The sequence below is a fragment of the Gouania willdenowi genome, chromosome 11 (assembly GCF_900634775.1).
Source record: "Gouania willdenowi chromosome 11, fGouWil2.1, whole genome shotgun sequence".
Classification (NCBI taxonomy): Eukaryota; Metazoa; Chordata; class Actinopteri; order Blenniiformes; family Gobiesocidae; genus Gouania; species Gouania willdenowi.
Window position 1 is genome coordinate 20,732,971 of NC_041054.1, and position 13,859 is coordinate 20,746,829.

The window sequence follows — 13,859 nt, forward strand, 5'->3', positions numbered from 1 at the left end:
AAAAGGCGCACACAGACACACACACACACACACACACACACACACACACACACACACACACACACACACACACACACACACACACACACACACACACACACACACACAGACCTGTGTGCTAACCAATGCACTAATCGCCTGCCCCGGGCATAGGAGGAGCCTGGTGTTTAAGTAGATGCCAATCACTCAGTCAGCGCCACATCCACGAGCTTCTGTGTGCGAGCGCGCATCACTCAGCGCACGAGGTGCCAAAGTGAGGAAGAGGAGCACAAGTGGAGAGAGGCTGGGCCAGCCTTGCCTTGCCTTGCCTTCATCATTTCTTCTTCTTCTTCTGGGGATTCTTTAACTTGTTGGCGTCCGCCTCAGTGCCGCTGTCAGACTTTGTGGGAGAGGTTTTTACTCGGACATGTCTTTCCCTCAACTGGGGTACCCGCAGTTCCTCAGCGCCTCCCATGAAGTGTACGGGAGCGAGCGGCCCGCCTCTGCCCGAGAAGGAAGCACCGAGGGCGGCGTGAGCTCGTCCGCCGCCGCGGCGGCAGTGGGCTCCGTGCTGGGGATGTACGGAAGCCCGTGGGCGGCGCACGGCTACAGCGCCTTCCTGCCCTACAGCGGAGCCTCAGACCTGGCCCTCATCTCTCAGATGGTGAGAGTGGATCCTCTTAGTTTAATTTTAGATAATAAAAGTTTTTACAACTTTTCCACCTGTTTTATTACCTGTTTGGAATAGAATAGAGTTTATTGTCATTTGTACAAGTTAAAAAGATCACGCACGAGTCAGACTGAAAAAAATAGATATACAAACAACAACAACAGAGGTGCAAAACAATGAAAGAATAAGGGTGAATATTCTACAATTGCAATTACAAGATAATATCCGTTTATCCGGATAAGAAAATGTAAATCTGTGGCTGAACGTTTCCTTCACTGTAAAGTGATGTGAATATGTGACGAAAACAATTAGGCCTATTGCTAATTATTAACTTTTCCACCAAATACATAATTTATAAGAACTCAATAACTCCGATATAATTTGTTTAAACATAACTGTATTGAAGATTTTTTTTTTTTTTTAAAGATGTCAAATTTTCGTTTTCATATGTTTTTAAAGGGGAAAAAAAAAAAGAATTTTCACTCATTTTCTTTACTGCATATACAACCAACAAAAAATGTGTGTAAACTTTGATCCTGCACCAAATCCCCTATCTGAATATAAAAACCTATCTTTGTATTTTTAAAATGACATAATCATTCAACAAGTTGCCATCACATTTTTCTCCACCATCATCCTCCTCCTCCTCCTCCTTACCAGGGCTCCCAGTATGAGCTGAAGGACAGCCCAGGCTCCCACTCCACATCCCTGCCTGTCCACACCTCACAGGGCTTCTACCCTTACGGCCAGTACCCGTACGGGGACCCGTCGAGGGCCAAAACGGCCACCAGGGAGACCACCAGTACTCTGAAGGCCTGGCTGCAGGAGCACCAGAAGAACCCTTACCCAACCAAAGGAGAGAAGATCATGCTGGCCATCATCACCAGGATGACACTCACACAGGTGGGTGATGGGATGGAGCATGTGCCACTAAACAGAGGATTTCAATTATCAGAGGCCTCATATGGACTTACACCATAAGTGTTGCACATGTGTTGTATTCTAAATGATGATAATAAAAATCCGTTTTAATATAAAATATTACACACAATCAAACACATTTTACAATATAGGTGATTTTTAATTTAAGACATACATAAATAAATTATGAGCAGGGCACGAATTACAATCAAATCCCAACAAATGTAGCAACAATTCCTGTTAATAAACTCTACAATATAAATATATACTATTTGTGATCAATTAGATTGCCTTGGATTTATCAATAAATATGTGAAACTCAATGTAATGCATTGTACATAATTATTATTGATTTCCAGTATTTTAGCTGTAAAAAAAATGGTCAGATCTGAAGCTTTGAAAGACCTTAAATTGTGTGAAAAATCAAAGTTAAGAGGATTTCTGACACATTTTTAAAAGTAATTTCCATCGATTTGATTTTTTTATTTTTATTTTTATTTTTTAAATTAAAAACCAAAGTTCATATAGTATTTCTAATGTGTGTGTTTTTCTGTTTTGTTTTTTTTTGTTTTTACAGGTGTCCACCTGGTTTGCCAACGCCCGGAGGCGCCTAAAGAAGGAGAACAAGGTGACCTGGGGCCGCAGCGCAGAGGACCGGGACGGCCGCATCTTCAGCAGCGACAACGAGGACGAACCCGAAAAACACGGCAGCGACGACGACGACGAAGAGGAGGAAATCGATCTGGAAACTGTCGATATCGAAAGACCCGAGGAGCAGCGGGCAGGGGAGCATCCGAGCCCCGGGAAGGCCGAGGGAGAGGCGGGCCTGTCGGCCAGGGAGCCGCAGGCCTCGGAGAGCAGCAGGACGCACGGAGCTTCTCTCAGTAACAAACCAGCGGACCATTCTCCCAGTAGACAGGAGTGTCAGAGACCAGTGCAAAGCAAACCTAAAATCTGGTCCCTTGCAGAGACTGCTACAGCCCCAGACAGCTGTCACAAATCTCCCCCCGCGGTCCATGCGCACTCCGCGGCTTTGGTGTCCACGGGCCACCCGGCCTTACTCCCGGCTCATGGAATATACACGTGCCAGATTGGGAAACTGCACAACTGGGCCAACGCTGCTTTTCTGAACGCCAACTCACTTTTGAACATGAGGTCGCTGCTCGGAGGAGCGTCAGCGGCTCACATGCCGCTGCACAGCGCGGTTCCGGCTGCGCGTCATGACGCACGACCCGCAGCGGCTGGAGCAGGAGCAGGGACGTCTGGGACAGATGACGACAGCGACGTGGAGTCCACAGGGAGCTTCAGCCCCAAAAGAGAGGGTGAGGAGTTTTTGGACTGATCCAAGTTCTTATCGATCGATGAAGTTTGTTCCTAACCATCAACCTTTTTTTTTTTTTTTTTTTTTCTTCCACCTGACCGTATTTTTAGATGACGACCGGGACCACAGGTCGGATCCCCTGAAGTCCCCGTTTCAGATCATCACTGACAGGTATAACCTCTTTGCATCTGAAATCAATTTGCCACTGTGACACTATCAGCCTCTCCTGCAGCTAAATGAAGCTGAAAAGCACAGAGGTAAACAGAGTTCCACCTGACTGGGCCCAGAGGCAAGCCTCAGCTCATAAATCATGTGATTGAGTCTCCACTTTAACGCCTCGTCAGGCAGCATTATGCCCCTCGCCCACCTCCACTCCTCCCACCTCTTCTCCAACCTACACCCCCTCCCCCCCAAATTTACCCCAACCACCGCCACCTCTGAGATTTGAATAATCTGCTGAGGTTTATTCACGCCCACCCTCAGTGAATGAAGCTGATGTATGTCAAAGAAAGCACTGGGAGCCAAATCATGAAGGAGGTGGAGCGTGAAAAGACCTTAAACAATTTACCGGAGCGGATTTTTTAATGGGCCTAAATTGGATTTAGCTATCAAATAAAAACATTGAATTAAATAGAATAAAATGTGATTGTTTTAAAATGTGCACAATCCACAGTTTAAAGAAAGGAAAATATGACTAATAGATTTTAAGAATTGCCAATGCCGACACGTAACGCTAAAAAGCGTAGAACAAGGTGACACTATAACGTAAAATGTGGTCTAATTTTGTACGGGCCTCTAAAACAAATCCCCAAAAATTGTATTTCAAGAATTTCGAAGGAATATAAAGGCCAGCATAATACACAAAATTACCCCCAAAACGATAGCAAAATGCACAAAGTACACAAAAAAAATCCTGAAATACACAAAATGACTCATAAAGCACAAAATACCAACAAAAACAGACAACTTAAAATGAAAAAATGACTACGACAACACACACACACACACACACAGACACACACACACACACACACACACACACACACACAAACATATTACAGAATAGCTCCAAAGACACAAACTGTCAACAAAATTACAGGAAAATACAGAAAACAACAACAAAAATACAGAAAGTGACCCCAAAAATGCACAACATAAATGCAGAAAATGACAGAAAAATACCTCAAATTACAACAAAAACACACACAATGACAAAAAACTGACAAAACAATGAAACCACAGACATAGACAAATAAAAGACAAAACCCTTCCCCCCTGTATTAATGCTCTGATTGGTCATTATTCTAAATGTTGGCATAAATGTTGATAATGTGGCCCTCGGATCAGATACAGTCACATTTTTGTGGCCCCTGCTGTGATAGTGTTGCCCGTCCCATGCAGTTCAATTTATTTACATGTGACTTTTTTTTCTACACACTGACTTCATGTCCTATTTTTCTTCTCCATCCCTAGATCTCACCACGGAACAGCATCGCAGCGAGCTCTGACGACAACGTTATGAGGAGGAGAACAACAAAAAAAACATAAAGAAAAGAAACAAAAATATTTAACTGAGAGCATTTTAACAAAGATTTTCCCTTTTTTGGAGACCCTTCATAGTGTTGCTGTTTAGCCTCTCCGTGCAGAACAGATGGATGTTTTTTGTCCCAGATTTGCTTGTACCTCTCTTTTATGTCTTACATTGTTTTCCTATTTGCTTTGAATGGAAACCTTGATAAATGTAAATACAGGATATGAATTTGTCTTTAAAGATTATATTTTTTGGAGCTAAATAAATGTAAATATAGTCATTTATTATTGAAAACTCTTTGCTTTCTTTTAATCGAAATCGTGCAAAAAACATGAATACTAAATGTTATTAGATTTTTTTTTCATGATATTAATAATTTATTAGACCAATACGAGTTAGTGATTTTAAAGAACGTATTATGAAGCCTTTTTTCTTGGAAGTTCAACTCTGCACTGTCAGCTTTCTCATTGGAAATCTCCTACTCAGTGATTTCTGCACTTTGGCCAAAACTCCAAACCTTGGCCCGCCTCTTTGGAAGTGTCTGCAAACGCTGCAGAATTTGAAATTGAAGATTTCCAGGACCTTGTGAACCTGCGTCTGTGCCTTTAGCTCGGTCCGCTTTGCTTTATAGTTGGATTATACCCCCTCGGTGCCACCACGGCCGCCTCTGAAATATGGATCAGACGGCAGCAAAGGCCAACAGCCAGTATGGGGGCAAGCATCTCAGGGGGTGGTGGATGGGGTGAGGGCGGGGCTGTTGGCGGTGGTCTGTGTGTGTCATTTAGAGACATCCTCGATGTTCACAGACCTGAGGAGGAAGAGGTTTAGAGAGGAAGACAGAAAGGACGTGGGGGGGCCTTGGGGAGGGCTGCTTATACATAGTCTATCATAAAGCTGTGGCCCTGTACTTGTTTGGAATACAACCTGGGGTACCTATAGGAGCTCAGATGGCCTCATGTTTATGGATAAGGAAAAGTTTAAAAGCCTTAACCAAAGTGCAAACATGAAAAAGCTAAAAATGATGCCTAAAAGTTATTATAACTGAGGTGATTAACAAAGACTAATATGCACAACAAAAAAAAAAAAAGATTTAATCGATCTTGAATCGATTTCACAGGTTCTGAAATCAATATTTTTTAACCCTAACCCCAGAAGTCTGGCACTGTCTGGTAGAATGCATTCAATTCAGTGCAAACATTGTGGATGAAGCTCCGCTGGGTAAGCCACCCCAACTGAGGTCAGAAGGTTGGAACCATCTTATTAATATCCAAGTAACATTTGAATCGACTCATGTTCAATCGATTCAAAACCTTATTAATCGAAATCGAATCAATTCAGGAAATTGGCCATGATACGAAGCTCTAATCATCACTGGGACAAAAAGCAATATTTGATTTCAAAGGTGAACAATAGATTCTCCACTCCCACTGAAAACTGCATTTACATTAAAAATGATTATTACTAGATGAAGCACTTTGGAGTAAAATCAACTAAGAATAACTAGGGTTACAGACCTGCAGATGTGGCTCAATGCTGCCATCTAACTCTCAGGAAGAATAGAGCAGACATTGAGCCACGAGCATCGCAAACAGGGAAGAGCTATAGAATGAACTTTCTCAGGTAAATTAGATTAGATTAGATGAGATAGACTTCATTAATCCCATGGGAAGACTCCGTCAGGGAAATTACAATTCCAGCAGCACATAGGGTTGAAATAACATATAGAGAATATACAAGAAGAAACCAGAATGTACAGAAATGAATAATAAAAAAACAAACAAACAAGGTTGGTGCGACAGATTACAACTACTGCAAATCTCACTAAGTCTAAAATATATATATAGGCAATGAAACTGCTCCAATGCACATCAAAACAAAGTGCTGCCTTTGATGTTCTTTTTTTTTTTTTTAATTGGATCACTTGTTTCAATTTGGATTTTTTTTTTTTTTTTTTTTTGTTTGTTTTTTGTAATTTCAGTTTATTACATGTAAAATGTAGGCTATGTTTCATAGTTCATTCACACATTATTTTTTTTTAAACTTAAATTAACATAAATATAAACTGTTTAAAATCGCAAAATTCCCACAGGTTGTGTATTTACCTTATGAAGGATGAATGTTTTGTTTTCATTTGGTTTTTTTTATGGTAATTTGAGTATTTTACATGTAGAATGTATTTTGAATTTATTCACACACAATAGAAATTGTTTAAAAATCCCTTCACATGTTACATATTTACCCTATATGAAGGATGAATGGTAGCTACAATAATTTCCAAAAACTGAATTTAGGTAAAAATTACACTCACATGAGTCAGACGTGTGATTCTTCATCATATTCGCTCATATTCTAATGCAGATAGATTGTTTGTGGGTTAGTAGAACATTTCAGATGTGATTATAGGTAAAGATCTTGGTTTTAAAGATAAAATAGTATGTTATAATATGTTCAATTTACCAATATATATTTAGAGAAAACCATGGTGGAACACAATAACAGGAGTTTTTTTTTGGTCCAAAATGTTGATTTAGTGATGGAAAGATCTCATTAATAAAATGAAAAATTTAGATTTTAGTTTAGTTTGAAAAGACTGAACATTTTCGATTCAGAGTATGATTCATTCTCTATAAGCAGTTGACAGGTAAGCTGCAGGAAGCTAACTCTTCTAAAGTGATGTGCAAGGGTGGACTGGGAAAAATCCATCCCCGGCATTTTCTATCCAGACTACATTATCTACATTATCAAAGGACACCACATAGAAGCCGTCACTATAGTGATGCTCAACATGATGCTCTTTATGTCTTAATTTAAATTCTTATTCACCCTGAAAACCTTAAAAGGGGGAAACTTTTTAACCCCTTTTTACCTTTTTCCTTTGGCCATTTTGCAACTTCCTTTTTTCAAATTTTTGTCCCTTTTCAAAAAGTTCTGCATTTTTTCAGACTTTACCTTCCTTTTGCCAATAAATATCCCTTTTTATCTATTTTTTGTCAATAATTGCAAGTTCTTTTTGACACTTTTCCCCATTTTTTGTCCTTTTTGGCCCATTTTCATCCAAATAAGCTACTTTTTACGTTTTCCACATTTTGTCAATTTAAGCTACCCTTTGCCATTACATACCACCTGGTTCCTCTTTACTTGGCCCTTTTTGGCAACTCTTGACTGATTTGAGTCACTTTTCACTCTTTTCTTGCCATGTTTTTCCCACTTTTGGATCATTTTTGGCCACTTGTTACCATGTCTGCCTCCACTCACCTGTCAAAAAATCAAAACGTAGTGGACCGGACTGGTCCATTTTGGGATGAAGGCCCACGAGGACGATGCCCGGTATGCCAGTTGGCCAGTCTACCCCTGGTGAGGTGTAAAGTCAAACCGCCTGAAAGTCATTTGATGATTTTGTCTGAGTATCAGCAACAGGAAAAGCAGGAAATTAAGAGAATGGAGGAGCAAAATATTGTCTAAAAAGAGCAAATGGGAGTGGGAGAAGATGCAAAGCGCGCCGTCATTGAAGTGATGGAAGCGAGCCAGACACTTGAGGCCATTTTCACTTTGTGTGCCAGTGCTGACAGACTGCCATCAGCACCACCGTGGAGAAAAACCCACCACTCTTCCTCTCCCACACACTTCTCTTTGTCAACATTTTGTCCCAGCCAGGCCGCACTATACTCGTCTTCCAAGTGCATCCCCGAACAATATGCTATTCTTTCAAAGTTGGAAATCAGCATGCGTAGCCGGATGGAGCTGAAGATGACATCAAAGCATGTTTCCTTGTTGTGAAGAGAGTGCAGGGTGGGAGAAAACTGATGATAAAAACTGTGACGTGTGCTTTCTGGCTAGTGCTGCACAAACTTCTTGAGAGTAAAGTTTCCAGCTTTCTGTTTGTTGCACCAAAACTTTATGGGAGAAAAAACAAAACAAAAAAAAAACAGCAGAAGCAAAGGAAACATCTGACTGTCGCAGATTCACAAGGCCCTTATTTTCTCTGTGTGAAAACAGTCTTCATTGGAGCTTTGGTTTTCTGATATAGGCCCTTTGGTGAGTCCTAATCCCTATTAAAGAGGCAGATTATGGAAGGGATTTGTCTGTGATTTGCCTGTCCCACTGCTCTTTTCTACTAACATCACGCTTTCACCGTGTTCTCTTGCTCTCTATCCTATGTCGTCTCGATGGGATGGTCACGGACTGGGCAGTTGTTGTCGTCCCCCCACATGGCTACATGTGCAAAGGGCCCCATAGTTGTCTCAATAGACGTGTTAAAGGACCCAGTCCCTGTGTGTGTGTGTGTGTATCCATCTCTTTTTTTTTTTCCACACATTCTGTGTATAGGGATGATCTCACTTACCTCTAGCTCCTCCACCACGCAGAGATAATCAGGCTTATGTAAAGACGTGGTGGTCTTTTGACAGTCGTCAGCTCATCTGTGATCCAATCAAGTCCAAATCCACCATTGTTTAGCCCCTCAAAGTGTCTGAAATCCGCTTGTGAGTGCACTCTTTATCCTGCCAATCACTCCTGACATTCCTGCCACTGTTGCCATGGTCCGGGGTCACAGGTCGTGAAAACAGAGAGCATGATCTGACTCGGGGAGTATAATGGCGGAGTACTAAAAGAGGGACCCGACCCACTGCTGGACAGCCCCATTGGTCAATCAACACAGGGGGTAAATGTAGACAAGTTAGGGCTCTATGGTCCCCACCGAGAGGGCCAGCCTGGTTGAAAGAGACAAGAGCTGGGGAGGAGAAAGAAAAAGGGGTGATGATACAGAGAGAGAGAAGGGTAGAGAGGTGTACGTGTGTTGGGGGCGAGGGAGGGGCCGCGTTTGATTGCCAAATAGGCTTTGCAGAGCTTGACCTCGAGGGGTCTTGAGAAGAAAAGGCCTGATTCATTGGTGGTAAGAAATAATGAACATGCAAGTTAATAATTTTTTTTGAATTTTTTTGAATGGATTTCTAAATCCGAACACGCCCATTTGATCGCCTTGTGTTGTCATTGTCCAGCTGTAATTTGTAATGGAAATGTGTTTTCCAAATACGAGGAAGCTAATACGTGTCATTATGTCAGAGCGGGGGCCACTGCAGGTTAAATCTGTTGAAATGTTGTCAAAAGAATAATTTTCTGTACGCAATGTATACGTAAGTGAGCAAATGTTTAGCCGAGATGAGATATCATAGGGAATTTACGCTATTCACTGTTCCTCTGCAGGGATTAGTGGAATTAAGCGTTTACACAAAAGCAAAGTATCACAACTCATGGGTAATTCAACAAAGAGGCACAATACTGAGTTTACTGAGCGCTGCTTGCTTTGCTCGGGCCCATATTGTCAGGCTGCAGCTGCCAGTCGACAAATAGCAAACATTGTCCGAGCCTTTTAGCTGGGACAAATTTAATATACAGCACAAACATTATCAAGGGGAGGGAGGGACAAGGTCGCTTTCGTTTTCTTTCCATTCAGAAAAATTAATCTGAGGGAAGAAGCCGATTAGGACAGGAGGAGGGATCGCATCATTGACTCCTTTCATCCATTTTGAAACAATGTTTATCCCCTGGTTTGTTATAGCGTAGCATCTTAGCTCCGTATACTGCTGAGAGAGACGTGGGCCTCGCTGTGTTTTTGTTCACAGCTCACAAAAATACACTGAAGAGCCGTATCAGGGCGGAGAACCTGCTCCACTTGAAGGCGAGTGTGAACCTGCACGTTTTCTTTAACGGACCTTGGTTTGAGAAAAGTCTGTGACGCTATAAACGCCAAATAACGGTGAACGTTTCTTCTCAACGCAACTGCAATTTAATGATTTATTGACAAAAAGTCAGTTTTTGGAAACATTTTAAAAGAAATTTGAAAAATAGGTGGTTTAATCATCATTCTATCATCAGCATATTGGTTGTTAACATTAACCAATGTTCCCTTCTTTTACCTTTAAGTGTATCATATACATCACATTGATTGTATTAAATTAAATAATAAGAAAAGTAAAACTCCACCAGATTTAAAGTGGGGTTATATTTTATAATTCAAAATAAAGCTAAATGTGTAGCACTTGAGCATAGAAAACATCAAAATTACACATATACATTTATATTGTGCATGGTGTCCATAAGGCTTTAGTCCAAAGATGCTATCATTGTCGTTCTGTCCTTACTGATATACCCTACTCAAGTAGAAGTACTGTTACTTGAATCAAATTGTACTCAAGTACAAGTAAAAGTGAGTCGTACATAAAATACTCAAGTACAAGTAAAAAGTAGCTTATTTGAATAGTACTCAAAGTAACAGTTACTATAGTTACTTTCACCCCCCATGTTTATTTTTGGTAATAAATCTTACCACGGTTCCCTTGCGTACGGTAAACATCTCATGTAGAAACTAGAAAGGAAGAGATGAAATATTGCACAATTGGAACTTAATTCATAAAATAAAAGGTTTGTCAAAATGAACATACTGTATGACTGCATTTAACTAAGAATATTACTTTTCTTTGTGTAATGTTTTGTGCAGTGCATATTTCCTCCTTACTTTCTTATTATTTATGTTACTTTTAACCTTTGAAAAAGCCTCCCGTGGACAGATGTTTTAAATTAGCACATGCAAACAGTACATCTGGGTTACCAATATCATTGTGATGTCCATATCAGATAAAGGGAATCAATCAACAATTCTTTTAAAAATAGAATATCATCAATGAATTCAATTCAAAACTAGAATATTTGCATTTCCTGAAAAAAAATGCAAGTGAGGATGCATGTGCTGGCCCGCGTCGCTCTGCATTAGCTTAGCATTAGCATTAGCCTAGCCTTAGCATTTGCCTAGCATTAGCAGCCTAGCGTTAGCCTCACATTAGTGTTAGCATTAGCATTAGTTTAGTGCAAGCATTAGCATTAGCATTAGCATTAGCATTAGCATTAGCATTAGCATTAGCATTAGAGCAATAACCTAGCAATAACCAGTAAAACCAGTTAGAAGTCCAGTTTCCACAGTAGAATTTGTTAAAATCCCAGTATGAAAGCATCCTCACAATAAAGTATAGTGATAACAATAGTGCGGATGCCTTCTGCAGCCTAAAAACATTCTCAGGCTCTAAGCATCGCTACATTTATGAACTCTAAAACTAAGAAAATAATTCAATGCTGTTTTGGTCCCATTCATTTTTTGTAGTTTCACAATGTCTGTTAATCATTTTAAAACAACAAATACTAACCTACTTAGTAACGATTGGGTGTGGAAATCCTTGACTTGTTTTAAAACATTCTTAAGTACAAGTCAAATTACTGCAAGCATACGTAGTCAATTACAGTAACGTCAGTACTTGTAATCCATTACTTTCACCTCTATTTAAAACATACAAGTGTAAAGTGAAGAAAAAACCTCTGCTGTCTTTCACTTTGTGGGTAATCAGAGATGACTCATGGGCCACATGTATTCAGAGTGTAATTACACACACACACACACACACACACACACACACACATGCAAAGATTAATAGGAGTCCTCATTCATTTACCCAAGTCATTTAGGGTAATAGAGCTTTAAAGAGTGCATTAACCCCATCCAGCCTGTCTCCATCTCAGATGTGTGTGTGTGCATGTGTTGTTGTGCACAAGGAAAGGGGAAACCTGCCAACTGTTTATCTGGAACACACACACACACATTGGGGGGAGCAGAGGTCTGGTTTCCCACTGTCACAGATGCTTACCCACCTCTCCTCCAGTGATGTGATTGGAGTGGACACAGAAAAGCAGCAGCCTTGTTCCCACAGGGGCAATGGGAGGAAATCATCGCTCAGCTCCTCTCCAGGGAGCATCATCGCTCTTGAAAAGAAGCACTTATTCGTCTGCTATCACACACGTCGTCTTTGTCAACCGTCGAACATGCGTTTTGGAGCTTTTGGTGTGGATGAATATCTGTGAGGCAACATTTGATTGCCTGTGATCCATCATGGTAGACATGTGACAAGCTCCAGGGAGCTGCAGGGCTGTAGATTAGACACAATCAAGTGTTTACTGATGATCAGTGAAGATTGAATATTCAACAGTTAATGTCTCTTTCATATTCATATAAATCAGATTTTTCCTATGATAATGGTGAAAAACAAATCCATGGGTCAGAGGTGTAAAGAGTACCGTTATACATATCCTACTCAAGTAGAAGTACTGTTACTTAATTGAAAATGTACTCATGTACAAGTACAAGTAAGTTATGCATAAAATACTCAAGTACAAGTGAAAAGTAGCTTAATTAAATAGTACTCAAAGTAAAAGTTACTAATTTCTTTTAACCCCCCACGTATATTTCTGATTATAATTTTGCTACGCTTCCTTATAGTACATATAAAAACACCAGCATTCAATGCTGCTTTGGCGCTGTGCGTTACGTTTAATCTGATTGGTCCACTACAATGTGATGTATATGATTGTTGTCTGGTTATTTCATTTTTTTTTCATTTTTTTTTTTTTTTTTTTTTTTGTCGTTTCACAATGTCCGTTTATCATTTTAAAACAAAAAATAACAACTGAATCAGTAGCAGTATTGTATTGGGTGTAGAAATGTAATGAATTACTTTACTTATCTTAAAACATACTTAAATACATAATAAAGTAAAATTACTGATTTAGGAATTTACTCAAAAAAAAGTCATGAGTAACCGAAACCAGTGTTTCTCAAATGGGGGTACGAGATGGCACGAAGGGGGTACTTGAGAGAGAGAGAGCGAGAGAGAGAGAGAGAGAGAGAGAGAGAGAGAGAGAGAGAGAGAGAGAGAGAGAGAGAGAGAGAGAGTGGAAAATTAACAAATAAAGTGACCGGAAGTGATAAAAACTGTAGGGATAAATCTATTCAGGTGCCACTAAATGAGTATTTTTCGACCTTGGGGTCAGGACCACATGTGGGATCACTTGAAAATTTGGAAAAATTTAAATAGATTTTGGAATTTTTTTAATTCTTCTTCTTTTTTTCCTTTTTTTTTTTCTTTCTTTTTTTAAAATAAAAAAAAAAAATCTTTTTTAAAATATTTTCTATACTTTGGGAACCACTGCATTAAATACTGTTTGATTCTACTTATTTACAAAATGAGATTCTTTAAAATGTGTGCTATCACTCGTTCATTCCATCAATGTGCTCTAGGTTCATAAGCAAAAATGTTGTCGTCGTACAAATGGGGGTTGGATTCAGAAATAAAAGAAAAGGGGGTGTTTGAGAATGACTGAAACAATGAATGTAAATTCAGTTTGAGTTTCCAATGCAGGAGGTCAGAGAAATCCTGGGAGGTCCGAAGACATGCAACACCAAATCCAAAATACGCTCCACAGCATATGCAGACAAGCAGACCCACTGTGTCTGATTGGGTTGGTCATTAAATAGTGGGTGACCTCTGCACCCTGGTCAATAACACGTGCAAACTGAGCCTGTTGGAGCCTCAGGCAACACACACACACACACACAC

The 13,859-nt window shown here is 40.1% G+C and overlaps 1 protein-coding gene across 1 annotated transcript; it reads left to right on the top strand.

Moving 5' to 3' along the window:
- Positions 1-214: 214 nt before the first annotated feature.
- irx1b (iroquois homeobox 1b) lies at positions 215-4,706 on the top strand. Its single transcript, XM_028461044.1, has 5 exons — positions 215-643; positions 1,310-1,552; positions 2,148-2,892; positions 3,002-3,062; positions 4,365-4,706. Exons 1-5 carry the CDS (start codon positions 407-409, stop codon positions 4,411-4,413), a joined length of 1,335 nt encoding a protein of 444 aa, XP_028316845.1. The 5' UTR covers positions 215-406; the 3' UTR covers positions 4,414-4,706.
- Positions 4,707-13,859: the final 9,153 nt, after the last annotated feature.

Bases quoted from the DNA above. Each gene is read 5' to 3' on its own strand.
- irx1b (XM_028461044.1), top strand. From the start codon at position 407: ATGTCTTTCCCTCAACTGGGGTACCCGCAGTTCCTCAGCGCCTCCCAT. The intron at 644-1,309 runs GTGAGAGTGGAT...CCTCCTTACCAG, and splicing joins TGGCCCTCATCTCTCAGATG to GGCTCCCAGTATGAGCTGAA. The intron at 1,553-2,147 runs GTGGGTGATGGG...TTGTTTTTACAG, and splicing joins CCAGGATGACACTCACACAG to GTGTCCACCTGGTTTGCCAA.